This window comes from Doryrhamphus excisus, linkage group LG10 (assembly GCF_037039965.1).
Source record: "Doryrhamphus excisus strain RoL-2023G ecotype Guam linkage group LG10, RoL_Dexc_Guam_v1.1, whole genome shotgun sequence".
NCBI classification, from domain to species: Eukaryota; Metazoa; Chordata; class Actinopteri; order Syngnathiformes; family Syngnathidae; genus Doryrhamphus; species Doryrhamphus excisus.
Window position 1 is genome coordinate 13,195,758 of NC_136366.1, and position 18,149 is coordinate 13,213,906.

General features: G+C 42.3%; 4 protein-coding genes across 6 annotated transcripts; 2 read left to right on the top strand and 2 right to left on the bottom strand.

Moving 5' to 3' along the window:
* The first annotated feature begins 333 nt into the window (after positions 1-333).
* Positions 334-4,383, top strand: snx24 (sorting nexin 24). Its single transcript, XM_058064369.2, has 7 exons — positions 334-738; positions 1,379-1,462; positions 2,178-2,282; positions 2,540-2,634; positions 2,751-2,780; positions 3,123-3,187; positions 3,341-4,383. Exons 1-7 carry the CDS (start codon positions 670-672, stop codon positions 3,409-3,411), a joined length of 519 nt encoding a protein of 172 aa, XP_057920352.1. The 5' UTR covers positions 334-669; the 3' UTR covers positions 3,412-4,383.
* ggcx (gamma-glutamyl carboxylase) lies at positions 3,576-9,820 on the bottom strand. The gene is made up of 15 exons (XM_058064368.2): positions 9,635-9,820; positions 9,290-9,487; positions 9,054-9,212; positions 8,587-8,752; positions 8,444-8,522; positions 8,267-8,373; positions 8,037-8,200; positions 7,687-7,970; positions 7,441-7,572; positions 7,216-7,367; positions 6,980-7,149; positions 6,776-6,906; positions 6,208-6,355; positions 5,766-5,970; positions 3,576-5,341 (listed from the first exon to the last, which is right to left on the bottom strand). The coding sequence occupies exons 1-15, from the start codon at positions 9,657-9,659 to the stop codon at positions 5,182-5,184; spliced, it is 2,280 nt and encodes a 759-aa protein (XP_057920351.2). The 5' UTR covers positions 9,660-9,820; the 3' UTR covers positions 3,576-5,181.
* An 858-nt stretch (positions 9,821-10,678) lies between these two features.
* On the top strand, positions 10,679-16,646 carry gmcl1 (germ cell-less, spermatogenesis associated). Its single transcript, XM_058057814.2, has 15 exons — positions 10,679-11,017; positions 11,382-11,558; positions 11,639-11,758; positions 11,842-11,938; positions 12,232-12,329; positions 12,418-12,530; positions 12,739-12,804; positions 13,708-13,792; positions 13,885-13,975; positions 14,055-14,195; positions 14,478-14,547; positions 14,633-14,708; positions 14,807-14,952; positions 15,323-15,410; positions 15,477-16,646. Exons 2-15 carry the CDS (start codon positions 11,388-11,390, stop codon positions 15,615-15,617), a joined length of 1,503 nt encoding a protein of 500 aa, XP_057913797.1. The 5' UTR covers positions 10,679-11,017; positions 11,382-11,387; the 3' UTR covers positions 15,618-16,646.
* timcc (TIM double twin CX3C motif chaperone) lies at positions 15,946-17,883 on the bottom strand. 3 transcript variants are annotated; one of them, XM_058057836.2, is made up of 4 exons: positions 17,808-17,883; positions 17,597-17,712; positions 17,384-17,524; positions 15,946-17,302 (listed from the first exon to the last, which is right to left on the bottom strand). In XM_058057836.2, exons 2-4 carry the CDS (start codon positions 17,681-17,683, stop codon positions 17,114-17,116), a joined length of 417 nt encoding a protein of 138 aa, XP_057913819.1. In that variant the 5' UTR covers positions 17,684-17,712; positions 17,808-17,883; the 3' UTR covers positions 15,946-17,113. The 3 variants fall into 3 exon arrangements, with proteins under 3 accessions (XP_057913819.1, XP_057913809.1, XP_078650284.1); XM_058057826.2 differs by having other exon boundaries at positions 17,780-17,878; XM_078794158.1 differs by having other exon boundaries at positions 15,948-17,302; positions 17,597-17,861.
* Between the last annotated feature and the right edge of the window lie 266 nt (positions 17,884-18,149).

Genomic DNA, 18,149 nt, shown 5'->3' on the forward strand with positions numbered 1-18,149 from the left:
GATGATAAGGATAATGTGTGTACGACTACTGCTGTACTGCACTTGAATCAACCCATTTACTTCTCTGAAACATTATCATTTAATAATATGTATGAATGTTTATTTTAATTTCGTTTCATATTAAAATTGGCATATACTACAAAAGTGGAAAAGAATGTTGGTGCAAAGATAAATGCAAAATACAGACGTTGATTTGACATGCTTGTGCTGCGTCCGCCGCACCACCAGAGAGTGCTAGCGAGTCTCTAATCCTATGGCAAAACGCGGTGAAAGTTGATCTTTTACTCTTTGGTTTACTCCTCACTCCGAATTTGTGTTCTTACTGGCTTTTTTTAACGTCACGAACAATTTACCTCAATCACTAAGTTATAATTATGTCTCTATTAATGTGTTATGTTTTTCTACTATACAATGTTTAATTACAAGTAGAAAAGGTCGCAGGCTATGGAATGAGATGTACGCAGGCGCCACGGGGACAGGCCGTAACGGGTATATGACGTCATGAAGCCCGTGAAGTGACTTGTACATGTACGACTACGAACTAGCTCACTTGTAGTAGAGTAGAGCGCCGCTGTCAGGGCGTTAGCTGCTAAGCTAACTGGAGTCAGTCTTTAGCTGTGTGTTATATGTACTCGTTTGACGTTCAATTGCACGTTTAATGTCACGGCGATGCATCCTATCAGTGTGTCTATTCCGTCTTTTCGTTCGGAAAACAACAACATGGAGAGAGGATACACGGTGAGTTGTTTCAGTATGGCTTTTACCACAATTATTGTGATATATTCCTTGCCAAAACGCCAACACAGCCTTTTTAATACCACAAATTGTTTAAGCTAGTGTGGTCATTTAATGTCAAACTGTGTGTTAGCTTACATTGGACTGATTTACGTTGAATGTATATATGACAACAATCCTTACTGAAGGACATTACAATAACTGGCAGAAGGTCGTTGCCTACAATTCCCATAATGCACCACAACAATCTTTGGTCTCCAAAGTGGAACCCACTTAAGTCAGTCCAGCTTTGGTCGCCAACCCATCTCAAAGAAAAGGCCGGGACTTTGCTACACAATTATAAGAAAACAAAAGAGTCTAAATAAACATATGTACAAATGGAGGAATATTACATTAAATACTGTAGGCTCAAATATCATCTTTTATCATCCATGCACTTTCATCAAACGCCTATATGTCAGTTAGCCAGTCTGATGAGTGTCAAGATAAGTGGTTTCTACTGTATATAGACTAACCGTCTGTGTGGATGAAGAGTTGGACAGAGAGGAGGAAGTTCTTGTCCATGTGTTTCCTCCTGATAACCACTGACACATCAACATTGTGGAGTTAAACATCCGTTTTTGTTATGGTTCCTCTCTTCCAGGTATTTCGAATTGACGTGCTGATGAGTGGAAGGCAACACACTGTGGAGAAACGCTACAGTGAATTCCACACCTTACATAAAATGGTGAGGCAGGAGTTTTCTGTCATTGTTAGTCAATTTTGAAATGCAGTAAATCCCTGCATATATCAGCACCAATGACCCTGCAAAGTTGTGTAATTTTTGTCCAAAAATAATTTTTATATTTATTTTTTCTTAAAAAATTGTTGACGGAAAGCACATTTCATTCACCGCAATTTACAAATACGTAATCGTAAAGCACAGAACATGTACAACATAAATGAACAATATGGCGTCAGTGTAAGATGGCGGTGTCCTGTGTGTGGTATTAGTCATTCATTCGTTCATTTTCTACCGCTTATCCTCGCAAGGGGTGCACCCTCGGCCATCTCTGTGTGGAGTTTGCATGTTCTCCCCGTGCATGTGTGGGTGTTTTCCGGGTACTCTGTTTTCCTCCCACATTCCAAAAACATGCTAGGTTAATTGGCAACTCCAAATTGTCCATAGGTATGAATGTGAGTGTGAATGGTTGTTTGTCTATATGTGCCCTGTGATTGGCTGGCCACCAGTCCAGGGTGTACCCTGCCTCTCGCCCAAGGACAACTGGGATAGGCTCCAGCACCCCCGCAACCCTCATGAGGATAAGCGGTAGAAAATGAATTAATGAATGAATAAATAAATTAATAAATCAAATGAATAAAATTTGCAGTAAACATAAATGTTATATTCTCCCTCTCTTCTTCTACAGCAAGGCATGACATTTAATTGACATTTCTTTCAGCTGAAAAAGAGCATCAAACCTCCTGAGATCCCTTCTAAACATGTCAGAAACTGGATTCCCAAAGTACTGGAGCAGAGAAGACATGGTCTGGAGCTCTACCTGCAGGTACTCGCCTCTACTATGCCTGCTTGTCCACCTCTCACAAAACGTACCAGAACTCTGCTCATGGGACAAAGTTCAGGAAAAGTCACCGCTGATGGGGATGTCATACAAGTATCATGTCAACAAATGATAACTATCCCTTTAAGACTATACACTGCGGTGCAAAGTCAACTTGATATGTAAGAATCTTAGTGGGACAACGTGTCACGGAGGATAACAATGCTCCGATTTGCTGCTCTGTTTTTGTCTTGTCCTGCCAGACTATAATTATGGAGAATGAGGTTCTTCCAAAGATATTCTTGGACTTCCTCAATGTCCGCCATTTTCCTTCTTTGCCCAAAACTGAGAGCTGCGGGTAAGCTGCAGCTATTTATTTACTGGAACTAAATACAAAGATAACATGTTTTGGGGCAGTTACCTTTTTAGCTCACTAGAGGGCGTTGTGGCTTATACTCTGTTTTCTCCCTCAAGGTCTTTTGATATAGACTCCATGGAATCAAGGTAATGGTAATGGTTTAATTTCATTTGAACATGCATCCCATAATCAGTTCCCAGTTCCACATGTCCAAAAGGAGTAGGAAGAAGCAAAGCTTATTAAATCCTACCCCTCCATCTGGTACTTTTACAATCACTAACTGTTACATTTGTTCATTTCCTGCCTTTCTGATATAATTTATTATTATTATTATTATTTTTGTGTCACATACCTAAGTACGAGGTGATATGACCATACAATGGCATAATGGGTACCATAGTAGGTGACTTCTTTGTTGTCTTCCAAAGCCAATTACCATGTACTCGGTGAATTGTACTAAAAAAACAAATTTGGTTTTTTTTTTTCAGCAAGCTTTCACATCAGCCGGTCATGGTGTTTCTAAATGACCCATACCTGCTACCCGATCAACACGGTGAGTTCAGGACACATTAGATACGTAGAATTCTGCATTTACTGTTTTGAATGACATTCTTGGTGAATCTATTCATGCAAGAATACTTTTGTTATTATTATAGTCTCAGTTTGCACTAAGCTGTTTCTAATAGATGTCTGTTTTGTCTTTCAGATGCGTTTTCAAATGTTGTGATCGAAGGTGTCATACATGGTGTTTTTTACGCTGAGCTTCAGCCCAGGTAGAACCTAGAAAGACACAAAGACGCTGCACATTTTTCGAGAAACTGAACCTCACTTGCATCACTAACAAACATTTTTGCACATTTACCAGCATAGATTTGAGGCATTCGAATCAAAATAATGAAGTGAATAATAATTCTAACATGAATCTATATAAGAATGATTTATTTCACGGCAGCTGTGAGAGACAAGAAAGGAAATGAAGCGTTCAAGGCCTCCTGGGACAAAAAAAACCCAAAAAACAAACAAACTGCAGAGCTGGATGACAGCCTGCAACCAGGGAGGTGCCACTCCCTTTAAAATACCAGCGCCTGGGTCACAGCAGTGAACACTAATGTAGGGTTTGTTGGGTTCATGTTGGACTCCTCAACTATGACATGTTGTTTTTTTTTATGCTTATAACACTTCTTCATGGCCAGTATGTGACACTAGTACCAGTTGATGATGAAGGGTGATTATGTCGTGCAATATGAAAGCAGTAGATGATCTGTGAATTAATATTACATGTTGACATCTCCAATTTTATACGCCACCATAACATACCTCATGAACATCTGCGTATTTGGACTGAATTGTTGTGATTTTACTCCAAATCCACTACGTCCTGGTAGATTTGTTGTATTGTTGTATTAATCTAATCATGTGAAGAGCATTGTTGTGCCATGGAATGGATGAAATATTCAAAACACTGACTGAATCGTTTGATCATATGCTTTTTAAATTATTATAAAAGTGACTACAAAGGCAGGGTTTAGTCACTATGAAGGTTTGCATAGACACTCACCTATAGCAGAAAAAAAACCTGTGCAGTTATAGTGTGAGAATTTCCTCAAATAGTGGCCTATATTGTCTCCTCCTAATTTTATTTACAAATATCACCATACACTTAAAGGTAGTGTAAAGGTAGTGCTGGAGCCTATCCCAGCTGTCTTCGGGCAGGAGGCGGGGTACACCCTGGACTGGTCGCCAGCCAATCACAGGGCACATATAGACAAACAACCATTCACACTCACATTCATACCTATGGACAATTTGGAGTCGCCAATTAACCTAGCATGTTTTTGGAATGTGGGAGGAAACCCGAGTACCTGGAGAAAACCCACGCAGGCACGGGGAGAACATGCAAATTCCACACAGAGATGGCCGAGGGTGGAATCTAACTCGGGTCTCCTAGCTGTGAGGCCTGTGTGCCAACCGCTCAACCACCGTGCAGCCATGATTAAAACATATGACATTTTATTTTTACAATGCATTTAGTCCTGAAATGCCTGGTGATCTCAGCAGGTTAGAGAAAAAAAGTGACTTCAGGCCACTATTTGAGGAAAAACAATCATTTTGTGCATTTTTCAAACTGCTATTCAATGTAATGATTTGCAAACAAGAGAAAAGCAATAATGAACAATATCACATCAGTATTTACTCACTCAAATCTCTGTTTTTTATTAAATAAAAAAAAAACCAAACCTTTGGTCCCTTTTTATTCAAAAATTGTAAATTTACGACTTGTTTTCTCATAAATTTACAAGTTCATACTCCAAATCTCAGATCGTTGTTTCAATGTTGCCCTAATACTCAGTCGTACTTTCCAGTTAAAGTAAACAATGCAAAACTTACCGATATCTGTCATATTATCTTAGCTTAGCTAGCACACAACAAAATACTGTCTTCATATTTTGGAAATAATCTGAAACATCTTATAAAAATATCCAGATAGGTCTTCCCTCTGTGGTAGCAACAGTCCAGTAGTACCACCATGAGGAGTAACATTTTTTTTTACAGTTCTCCATGGCCGACTTCATCTTTAAGCCGTGTATCTGGGTTTGCCTCCGCTTCTGGTGCTTTCATGTTGGCAAACGCCACTTCCTGCGTCAGCTGCTCCAACGGCGGCAAACCCACAGCTAGATTTCGCATAGCGATGGCCGTCATCAAGATTCTAAAAAAAGAAAAAGACTCGTCCTTCGTTTATCACGGTTAATTGGGTCCAGATCCAACTGTAATAAGTGAATTTCCACCAATTGAGTAACTTCAGAGTTTGAGCATAAAAAACCTGTTTATGACTTTATAAATATAATTTTTTTTTACCATTATTAGAGCCCTGTAGACATGAAATAATACCGCATTCCTATTCTTTCTTTACACCACATTGCTAATGTACAGGCTGTGGCATCACTGCAGGGATTATTAGCCTCCAATTTATTTAGGATAAGGTTTCAAACAGAGTGGGGAAGAAGGACCAAGTAAGGAGCCAAAACTTACCACTTCCACACAGACAAAAAAACACACAATAGAGTGATGTCCGAACCACGATGTAGCGAGAGCTGACCGGACACCCAAGCTTAATCGCTCGCTTTACTCACCCTCGTCGTATGCTGTAGTACTTCTTCACGGCAAAGCGCTCCAGTCGCTCCAGCACGCCGGCTTCACGCCGCTTCTTCACCTCCTTGATACGACGCTGCCTCTTCAGAAAGAGCCTCACGATGGGGTCGGTGGCGTTGATCTCCGACCCATCATCGTTGTCTGCCGTCAGGAGAGGCTGCAGCTCCGGTGGGAGAGGCTCTGTTTCTGTTTGGGGTAAGACGCTTATTTTTACGCTTACCACACCCTCTCGAATTCGACGTACAAAGACTGTTAAGAAAGCCACAAGGCTACTTAAAATATTGTTTGGTATTTAATAAAATGTGGTTATATCCCCCCCAAGTGGGATAGTCCCTACTTTCAGTGTCCGTCCTATGAGCGCAAGCTTGCATAGGCCCTTGTGACACTTGAATGTAACCCCACTGTGCTTGTTTTCAATGTCACCTGTTCCGTTGCGAATGCGTTCCTGTAGGTCCATCAACTTGGTGAAATTCTGCTGCAGCGCTGCCTCTGTGGTGTTGACGTAGATGTACATGTAGCAAGATGGCTCCTCGGACACTGTGTACACTCTGTGGTAAGCTCCGGCAGGAACCTGCACACATGGAGGTCAGTGATTGTTAGGAAGTAGAAGTTTATTCATTTTCTATTGCTTTTCCTCACGAGGGTCGCGGGGGTGCTGGAGCCTATCACAGCTGTCTTCAGGCGAGAGGCGGGGGTACACCCAGGTCTGCCAGCCAATCACAGGGCACATATAGACAAACAACCATTCACACTCACATTCATACCTATGGACAATTTGGAGTCGCCAATTAACCTAGCATGTTTTTGGAATGTGGGAGGAAACCGGAGTACCCAGAGAAAACCCACGCATGCACGGGGAGAACATGCAAACTCCACACAGAGATGGCCGAGGGTGGAATTGAACCCTGGTCTCCTAGCTGTGAGGTCTGCGTGCTAACCACTCATCCACCGTGCCACCCAGTATGGATATTTTCTTGTTTGCAGATGTCACCTTTATTTTCTCCCCAGCTTGAATGCTGTAGTTTTTCTTCTCCTCCACGACCTCCACGTTGATGCTACCCTGCAGCAAGTGGATGCTGGTGTTGCCCAGGTCTTCACTCACAAAGTTCTCCAAGTGGAGACCTGCAATGACCCGTGCAAGTGAGTTCAAACCCTTCAAGTAAGTACACATTGGATGGACAAGAAGTCTGATCACCTGGGAAGTCTGCGATAAAGACAATCTCGGTCTGATTGTCCAAAGTGCTTTCAATCTCCTGGAACTTGGTCCTCCAGGGCGAGAGGTCCACCAGCAGAGGCATCAGCCACGGGTTTGGTCGAAATGGAGACCAGTCGGCTTTCACAATGTCAACGCGGGGATCAAAGATCCTTGGAGGAGGGCAGAGTGAGTGTCCAACGTACCTCTGACTGAACTTCCACAGTGTGTTGTCCTACCTTTGTTGGAAGCGTTCATTGATGGACACCCAGATGTCAAAGTAGATTTCAGGGTCAGAGATGTTGTAGCGAGGCAGCAGTTCACTGAGGCAGGTGGCGTACTGTTTCAGCATGTCACCGTGGTCCTTCCAGCGCCGACTTTGTGTGAACACCTACCACAAGACCACAAGGGTTTTTACCGTGTTCTGTGGATCCACGGATCATCTACCGATCTGGGTAACTCACCCCTGGATTGAGGTATCCAACCTCTCCAGTTTGGCTGTCCTTGTAGGTGATCTTAACATGCTGGTGGCTGCGCGAGTGCACCATCATGTCCCACGAATATCCATACAAGCCGTTGGTCCAATTGTTATAACCCTGGTAGACCAAAGCAATGACACCATGCTGTCAGACTGTGATTGCGCAACTCCAGAGTAGTGATAAGGCTTTGTTGACAGTTAAAGGTCCAAACACTCCACAGGCATGATGTACCTGAGTGATGAAGTGGGAGTACGGCAGGAAGAACTGCTCAAGCACGTAGACTACAGCAAAGATGGTTGCCATCTTGTGTTTAAATTTGAGCTTCGAAGATTTGGTGACAGGCTCCTGGCGTTCTGGTGCCTCCTGGTAAACGCAGGACGAGCTAGGCTGGGCGTCGGACGTCGTGAACGGGAGAATGCCCCTGAGGAACGCTGGGAAGCAACGGAAAAACTTCCTGGGCCAGTCGGCGTAGCAGAAGAGTGGACTGGTGGCCAGCATGGCGTAGGGGAACATGCCTGGAGTGAAGGGTCAGCATGAATGTCTCACCACTGTGGGAATCAGACCATGGAGGACAATCTCACCAATGCTGAAGAGCTGAGAGTTCATGCAGTGGAAGTAGCTGACGAAAACAAACGCATATGGTCGTGTGGCGTCAAAAAAGAGTAGATATCCAGCGCTTAGGTCCAGCATGAGACCGCCGCCATGGACCACCAGCAGACTCACTATCTCCACAGGAAGAATCACCCTGAAACACCATGACGTTAACTGACTGTGGACTTTTAGGGGACACGAGTTTGCTTTTCATTGATACCTGAAAGGATCAAACAGCCAATGATGTGCCAAGTAGGACATGGAGTACCCCTCCACCCAATCAGCATCCAGCTTCTTAACTCCAGCGATGAAGTAAACAATAAATATCTAGAAAAGACACCTTAATTAGCTTAAATAAAATCACCTATGTTAACATAAAGGGGAAAAATGCTTAAACCTGCATCCTTAACAAAGTGTAGTTCCACAGCGGGACATGGGCATTTCTTATGACGGGTCTTCTCAAGCCGTCCATCGACCTAAAAAGAAGCAGCGTCCAAATGATTGCATACATGTAGAAGTACAAAAACGCGCCCCACTCACCAGTATCTGTTTGCATCCATGAGCGTCAGCTGAAATCCAATGAGACCGTAGAGGTACGAGTGGTTATTCCACGCCGTTTTATCCAGGAAGAAGATGTACCAATATGTGGATATGAACATCAGGCAGGAGAGGCGGTAGAAGCAGCCTAGCATGATGCCCAAAGCACCTTCACACACACACACACAAATCAACATAATACTTTGAGTGGAAGTATGTGTTCACATATTTACATAGAACAAATAATGCCAGCGCAGCAGCTTGACAAAAATAAAAACTATACATATACACATTGCTTTTAGTCCGTCACTGTAGGAGCAGTTAATTGGGCGCTCTAAAAGCGGGAAATTGCATGTGTGGTGCTGCCTGTACTACAGCGTGTGCTTTCATGTCCTGCTACCCCACAGAGAGCGTTCCCTGTGGCACTACTTGGCAAGGAAGGCGTGGGGGTTGGAACACAATAAACTCACCAATGAACATCACCAGATAAACCAGGTACATCCAGTCCATGGGCAGCGGCTTAAGGAAGTTGAAAAGCGGGAATCGACACACGGGGGCACCGTCCAGGTACTTGTAGTCCACGTGACTGAGACCACGTTCCTGTGTGATGTCAATGGCCATCAGCAAGCCTGCAAAGACAAACATTGCACTATTTCTCATGCTTGTGCATCATTACATTGAAAATATTTTCAGGTTTTGTATTCACCAAACATGCAACGGAAGATGCCCAATGATGCAGGGTCCATGGGTCGGTTTAGGAGGGTCACCAAGCTGGGCCAGGAGGTCAAGTCTTCCTTCTTGAATCCAAAGAGTTGCTCCATCTTACCTTTAGGTTGCTCTTTTTTCTTAGAAGGGGCAGCCTTCTTAGTAGCTGTCTGTTCTCCATTATTGCCCACAAGAGCAGCTATGGAATTATAGACATTATGAAAGAGAAAGTCAACACAAAGACTCAGTTTCGCCTATGTTTTTGCGTTAAGCATTTTCTCGTAATGTATTTAAGTACAAGTTTACAAGCGTTTATGACATTAGCCAATGCTAACAAGAAGATCACCTGCAGTCGCGTCTCTCCCCTCCATGTTGCTAAATGTTTTAGTAATAATAATGTCTTCAAAAAGTCTTTCGTGTGCTCCCCCGGCCCTAGATGGAGGTGTCCTGCCGGTACGGTTGGCTTCAACAAGGCGAACCAAGTTACGTGTCACAATCCATCCCACACTGACCCACACACACAAGTGTGGCGGCCAGGAGGCGGGACTTGGGAAAAATCGCCCTTCTGGTATTGGCTGTTTATTTTTATAAACCCGCCTCTAAAAGCGAGTAATATGACGTCATACCCCGGAAACAAAATTATATGAACTGCTGGGTACATCGTTACGCATAGTTAAATTCAGATAGTATTGCATATATTTTGTAGTACAAGTATTACTATACACACGTGTTTTCATGATTTGTTTTCCATTTCAGAAGCTTAAATGTTAAAAACGGCGTTATAAAAGGCCTTCGTAGTGTTCATGTAAAGCCAAATATTGATCTACACAGCACTTTGTACTCTGCGGGGAGCTATTTCTCTTCAAATGTTTACCATCCAAGGTTGACTATAGAATTCGCTATTCACTTTTTTTGTAATGTGTGATATCTCCTGTTAAACATTAGAGTTGCCAGTTAATGTGGCATGAAAACATCAGCTTGCCAAGATAAATCATTTCAATAGCCTGCAATTAAAAAGAATATACATTTGAGCCCAACAATCTGACAGTCGTGGCGCTGTTAAACGTCATGTGACCCGACCAATCGACGCAAGCAGAAAGCGAAAAAGAATGCAGAGGGGTCCCTATGGATCACAACAAAAACAAATCATGACGTTACGTACTTTGATTAATGAAGGATAAAAGGGAACCTTTGGAGCGAGTGTACGAAGCAACGTGTAATGGGCAGAGACACACAAGAATGTCAGTAAAGTTAAATACACAATAATTTCAATAAAATGTATGCAGTATTCATTAGATCGGAGCACTGTATTGTGTCATGTACAATATTTTGAAGTAAATGTAATTCAATAATTCGACAGTAGCAGCGCTGTTGAACGTAACACCCTCCTGTGACGCGGCCAATGGACGCGTAAGCAGAAAGAGAAGAAGAATAAAAAACACAAAAGCAAGCGTTTGTCAGGATTTCCACTTGGGCATATAACATTTGAGTTCGTGTTTGTTCTTCTGTATGGACAACATGTAACTACTTAATCGATATCTGCAAACACGCAGCTCGTGACCGCTGACGCTGTCGTCTTTCGAGACTTTGTTTTGAATTGTACGTTAATTCGCTAGCCAAACTAGCTAGCTTGTAGGGTTAGTTCATCTCCAGCTGGTTAGTGAGATAAACATACGTTTTTTGTGTTCAAAGTCAACAATCCGACATCCCGTAGCGTTCTCGTCACAAGGTAATGTATCTTATGTATTGATTTTACGTTCTGTTAAATTAAACATATTGGATGTCTTGGTGTTCAGTTACTGTAAAAGGGGAGCTGATTTGACTTGACTTTGGTGGACGAATTTAATACACTTTGTGTATGTTGTGTATCACACAAATGTCACAATAGCAATTCACTGTTTGACATGATTTAACATGTACATTAAGCATATGTGTTACCTATCAATTTTGTCTACCTCTGCTGCTACACAACACATTTCCATTTGTTTATAGGTAGTGTAGTACGATTAACGTTTAATGTGTTGAGTATTCATCTGGAAAATGCCTTCTAAATTGTTAATTGTTGTTAATGTTGTGTTTTTTTGTGTTTGCAGACGAAGATGGGAAATCTGGGTAGCAGGTTCCAGTCAACCTCTCAGGGACTGGAGGACGCAGCGGAAAGCCGCCATAAACACAGCTGTGAGTGTAACAAGAGGAAACGGAATACGCAGTGTGACTGTGAGAGCGAAAAGGACGACGACGACATCATACTCGACACACCACGGAGGCAAGTCAACAAGCACGTGGTTGATGATTGGTTTTGTGACGCTTTTTGTCACATTGTTGTTTTTCTTCCATCTTAAACAGGAAGAAATTGAAAAGCACTTCCAATTACATTTACCAGACATTGTTCCTGAATGGAGAAGACAGCGACATTCGCATCTGTGCGCTGGGACAGGAGTGGAACCTTCACAAATTGTACCTATGCCAGGTAAAACACAGAGAGAAAACCATTGCGCACCTCTTTCATGTTATCCTTAATTATGATCATTTTCTTGTTTTGGGAATTGCCAGTCAGGATATTTCTCCAGCATGTTCAGCGGCTCTTGGAAGGAGTCGAACATGATGGAAATCAATTTGGAGATTCCGGACCAGAACATTGATGTAGAAGGTGATATTTAAATACTGGATTTCATCATATAGTGATGACGGGGAAAATATATTTTACTCAGCTGCAGAGATTACTAGGCTTTCATCACAAGTCCAAGTGCTGTTTTGCACAGGGTTATACATAATGTGTAATAATAAACACAGTATACACTACCATCACTTTAAACTCGAGAGTAAATTTCAGTTTTTATAGATGGCATGAGGTGCAGTGTTTTAAGTGGATGATGAATGGGATGTCTACTTGGACATTTGGGTATAATTTGAATTAATTGGTCCTATCGTGTGCCTGTTCAGCTCTGCAGGTCGTATTCGGATCCTTGTACAGGGATGACGTTCTCATCAAGCCCAGTGGTGTTGTCAGTATACTTGCAGCTGCTTGTATGCTACAATTGGTCAGTATATCCAACTTGCTTGTGTGTACAGTAAACCACATAACTGTGGAAGGTGAAGTCTGTGTTTGTGTTTTTGTTGTGTTGGCAGGATGGCTTGATCCTGCAGTGCGGCGAGTCCATGAAGGAAAACATCAGCGCAAAGACGGTGTGCGGCTACTACGCCTGTTCTTGCATCTACGGCTTGGACTCCGTCATGAAAAAGTCAGCATCTTAGTTATTTTCTATGCGTATTGCAAAAGGCACCGATCATTGTTATCTTTAGCTCTGATGAGGACTTGTTTGGACACGTTTATTGCATATAGGGTGCATTCAAGACTGCAGATCATTTGTTTTAATTCAAAAGGTTAGATAATGTCCATTATTATTGCTTGTTCGGACCAATATACTAATGACTGATGTGTTGTTGCAGATGTCTTGAGTGGCTTCTAAACAACCTCATGACGCATCAAAATGTGGACTTGATGAAAGAAATTGGGTATCTGTTTTCATGTCTCACTAATTACTCTACTGACCCGAATATAAGACAGTCCTACAAAAAACAATCCTGTTTTCAATATCAGTGAAATAACAGCTGGTCTTACCCTTAGTTCATAGCCCCTCCTCACTTGCAAACTTTTGAGACACTATTTTCCAGTGGGTTTTGCTAGGTCACTTGTGTGTAAGTATGATTATACTTTGGTCAAAATTTAGGGCAACTCTTTAAAGGGGACCTATTATGCCTTTTTCACTTTTCTGACCTATAAATGTAGTTACAATGTTGTATTCTCGTGTTATACGATGCCAAAGTTTCAGATAATGAGGTTTGCGCATTTGGAAGTGAGCCATGAAAGAAATTTTGGATGGCTCGAAACGCTAGGATTCAGACGGCGTGGTAAAACTGCCCCTTTGTGATGTCACAGAAGGGTGGGCTTCCTTATATGGGCGTGTCTGTAAATCAGATAAGCTTTCTGGTTTGTCCCAAGCTTTGCTTCCCTGTTTACATTGTGAGAAATGGCTCATAAGGGAAAGCCACGTTTGTTTACATTTTGCAGCTAGCAGCAAAAACCGCAAGTCCTTTTAAACACTCAGGAGTATGACCAACTACAGTGGAGTGGGCGGGCTGTGGGGGGAATATATTAAAACAGACTGTTTTGGGGGGAACTGAGAGATCCAAAGAAATACAGCTGAATAAGTGCAGATTCTGGAAGAACTAGAAAGCTGGTGCTGGTTATTGTGTGTAGCTGCTCTATAGGGTCTACAACTCAATACAAAGGGCCGGAAAATGAGCATAATAGGTCCCCATTAACAAAATGACTGTCTTATATTTTGGTGGATACAGAATATAATTATATTAGGCCTGCATCGTAAATGTACTCATTGTTGGCTTGCATTTGTTCAGAACGGAGGTGATGGAGCAGCTCATTCAGTCTTCAGACCTGTTTGTCATGCAGGTGGAGATGGACGTCTACACTGCTTTAAAAAAGGTATATTATCATGCAGGATGACATGATCTTTATTTTGCTTCGTTGTGTCATTTATTATTTCATAGTCATTCATCATTTCATGTCTTTGTCAGTGGATGTTCCTGCAGCTCAACCCCTTGTGGGACGGTCCCATAAAACAGCTCCTGGCTGACGCTGACGCTTGGCTGTGCAAGCGCAGGAGCGGTACAGCTCAATTTCAGACACAATACGCTCATTTTTGCATATATATTTGTTTAATGCGCTTAATTCTCTTTACTTCCAGACCTGTGTGAGAAAGAGCCTTTCTTAAACACAGAGGAGGGCGCCCCCTTTTGCTCCGTCTTCAAGTACATCCGACTCCAGTATATCGTCAATGACCTCGCTTCGGCACGCATTTTGGAACGGGACAACATTTTGCCTCCTGGTAAATGACCAGTTGTCTCATTATAAGTGCTTACAGATCACATTCACATTGCTATTTAGACAATAGCTGCATGTTGAGTCACTGCGTATAGTAAATCTACACAGCTATACTAACTATTTTAAAATACTGTATCACAGAGTTTACTTTCTATGTTGTGTATTTACTTTTGTGAGGTACTGTAGTACACAAATTCTGTTTGGCAATTAATTTATAGTTGGGTAAAATAATGTTTTATGTTTATACGGAAAGCACTGAGCAGTTTGTTTTCACTTTCAATTCTAGATTGGTTGACAGCTGTATACAAAACACAATGGTTTGCTATGTTGCGGACGGAATTTGACAATGATAATGGGTAAGAGGAGCTGTTTTTTTTGTATTTAAAACTTGCAAACTCATTGCATTACATTTGACACTAATGCTGGGTTAAAACATGTTAGTCCACAGGAAGCCAACAAAGAGGAATTTGAGTTGAGCAGCATGAGGTGTGGCAGGAAATTGACCAAAGATGGAGATGTAAGTGTAACATTCTCGGAATATCTGCTGTCATGTTTTTGCAATTTCTCATGCGCCCCCCCCCCCCCCCACCCCACCCCACCCCACCCTCTGCTCAGTACTGCTGGCGATGGACCGGCTTCAACTTTGGCTTCGACCTGCTGGTGACCTACACCAACCGCTTCATCATCTTCAAGAGGAACACACTAAGTCAGCCATGTGGGGGCGCTGTGAGCCTGCAACCGAGGAGGCATCTGGCGTACAGGTCAGCCTGGGGCGCACACACACCCTCATCACTTCCAGTTGGCTCACAGTAAAGAGAAGTAAAACAGTTGTATGCCTACCATTAAAACGAATTGCGCTACAACCACAATAGAGCCTTTGTTAAGCAAATGACCACATTTACAGAAGGTGCAGTAAAAATAAGCGCTAAAAATTAACTAGTCTGCACAAGACTGAAAATTTTGTCAAAACATGCACAGCTACTGTATTACCTGTGCTATTGTTTTCTGACAAATACACCATATGTAGGTTGAAAAACGCTGCTGCCATCAAGCTAAGTGTCTTAATAACTCGGCAAGTAAATTATCCAAAAGTCATTGACCATTTGGTTCATGCTGTTTTATTGTATCCAGGTTACGTCTCGCCTCCTTTGACAGTCTTGGCAAGCTGGTCTGCAGCCGCTCCACTGGTTATCAGCTTCTCACACTGGAGAAGGACCAGGTCAGTAAGAGTGGATGACTTGGACAGGAACTGACGCCTAATGTGCCTCCTCGTTCTATCTTCAAGGAGTATGTGGTGATGAACCTGGACAGCCGCCTGCTATCTTTTCCGCTCTACGTTTGCTGTAACTTCCTGTACACTTCGCCACACTCTGACCACAGGCTGGACCATCCCGAGCACGAGAGCAACGGCCGCAGTGTGTCTTGATTCCTCCCAGTGTTAACGTGTATGACTCCACAGCCAAGAACACGTTTGATCACCTGTAAGGTGTGTCGGAATCTCTCATGTGTCTCATGTTGCCAGCATAGGCATGGAGGGAGGAGGCAGGTATCATTCCACCTTTGGAGCTGTGGCACCATCTCCATTGGCATACCTCATCATAGAAACCTTCCCATTTGGTGACAGCATACACATCCAGTCTTCTTTTTTTGGAAATGTGCATAATTCATCTTATATGTTCAGAAGGACCACAGACTTCCGAAAGTGGCTTGAACAGGAAGTGTGTACTTTTCTCCATCCTCGCTTGCGCGAGAGAAGCAGGAATTCAAAGGCAAATGGCACACCTCTACGCACTGTGCACTCATACCTCCATTTAATTGACTTACAACAGCAGATGTTTTATTCAGACGTAAGAGGAAGTATAACAATATGTTTTATTGAGATTTTGTCCAGCAGCTTTTTATTAAAGTGGACAACTTTCTACACCTGAGGAGCTACTGGTATCACCCTTTAGTAAAACAAATTACCACTATCTCAAGTATCCTATGTATGCAGTTTCAATTATTAAGTAACTAGCCAATGATAGCATGCTCCAAAGTGAGATTGCCACCTTCACCACAGGGTTCCACTTTTCTTCTTCTGTGATGTTCATTTGTTCTGATCCACGGAAGTACACTTTCTAACTTTGAGCACCCACACATTTGGTTTTCGGCGTCTTTTTTTTTTTTTGCACCGTTACTTGACACCCTTTTTGACTGCTTCGGTCATTACTTTACCTCTGTCTTGTCACCCGCTGATGTTGCCTCATATAGATATGAGACCACAGTAAAAGTGGGGAATTTCACACGTGAGGAGCTGACATTCAACTCAACTCGCCTTTTTATTGCCGCAATTTGTAATCCTCGTGTTTTTATTTATATTTTTTTATCATTTGTTTTTTGGAAGATGAAAATGTGTATACAATGTTATTTGTTGCCAATAAATCTGCCCGGCAACAAGGGCTGTGGTGCTATCATATCACTGCATTATGTCTGCTTCTGTATTTACACATTTTTTCTTAATATATAATGCATTCCAGGAGAATACATGCACTGTATTTAAGAAAAAGTAATTTGATTTCATGGACTGACATGTACTGATATACATTTGTTGAGATGCACTCTTACGAGGTGCTGGGGTGTTCGGGATGCATTGCAGCTTGAGAAAAACTAAGAAAATACGACACCCACTTAAAGCATAATTTTGAAATTAAAAAATCAGTTATAGCATTTAATTCTCCGTAAATACAAACAACTTTTGGACTTTCAACATATGTGACAGAAGATTCCACACTGAATGCATGATTCCGACTGGCCGCTTCGGCGTACAAGACCTGACACTGCATTTCTCAGAGTCCCTCACATTTCCTGGTTTGTCATTTCCACGTTGATCCACGCCTGGCTCAGTTGTCACCGATTCCAGTGCTCTACTTGGAAACTAGTGTCTCACTGCTCTATAGAGTCCAGGTTATCTTTGATTCTCCGGGTCATGCTGGGGATTAGGTTCATATGGTCATCCACGCAGCTGCCCACACATCGCTCCATCAGGGAGCGGACAGCTGGCTCCTTGGCACCTGAGTCAAAGAGATCCTTGGCTTTGTCATTGCAGTGCATCGTGCACCTGGTCAAACGATCCTGATAAACAAAATGCATGATAAGCACATTGATTGTATTCTGTTGTCATTTTCTATTAATTCCTGTCAGTGCCGCCCTCACCTGAAACTTCTCCAACTCTGAGGTGACGAGACCCTGGGCTTTGGCCAGTGGTCCATGACACCGATCGATACACTGATGCACCTGAGACATGGAGTCGGACGAGCGGTCGCAACAGTCGGCGCTGCACTTGAACATGCGAGCCTGTAAAATAACCAACTCTTATTTTTCCCCACACACCGCATATTATTACACACACATTAGAATTTTACTTACCTGCATTTTCCGGATGTGATCTCGCTCCAAGCTTTGGACCATGTCTTCTACTACAGCCTGAACGCGTGCTTGTTGAGCCTCCGCCATGTCTCCTCGCTCTAATCAAAACTGCTCTCCTTTTTCAAAGACAATTGGTGTATTAAAAATGTATTTGTAAATGCGATGTAGGTGACTTAGACTTACTACACAGTTAGATGGACAGTAAGGTCACCTCCATTCAAGCATGGTTTTAGGATGAACAGGCGATGTCGTCACTTCCTGGATGTTTCCGGTTTATTGGGGAAAACGTCCGGTTTTGGAAAAGCTCCTTATTGAAAATCTATAAACCTTTACTGTGATTACCACATGATGATTATTATTTTTAATTTCTAATCCTTACTATTATTTAATATATTTACTGCAAATTAACCGTAATAATTCCTATAAAAGAGCATACAATTTAGTACAAAGCGAGAACATTGTTCCTCCGTACAATATTATGTAAACAAAAAAGGCAGATAGTATGATTTAAATGAGATGGGAGACCTAATATTATTGCTTCATCATCATTCAA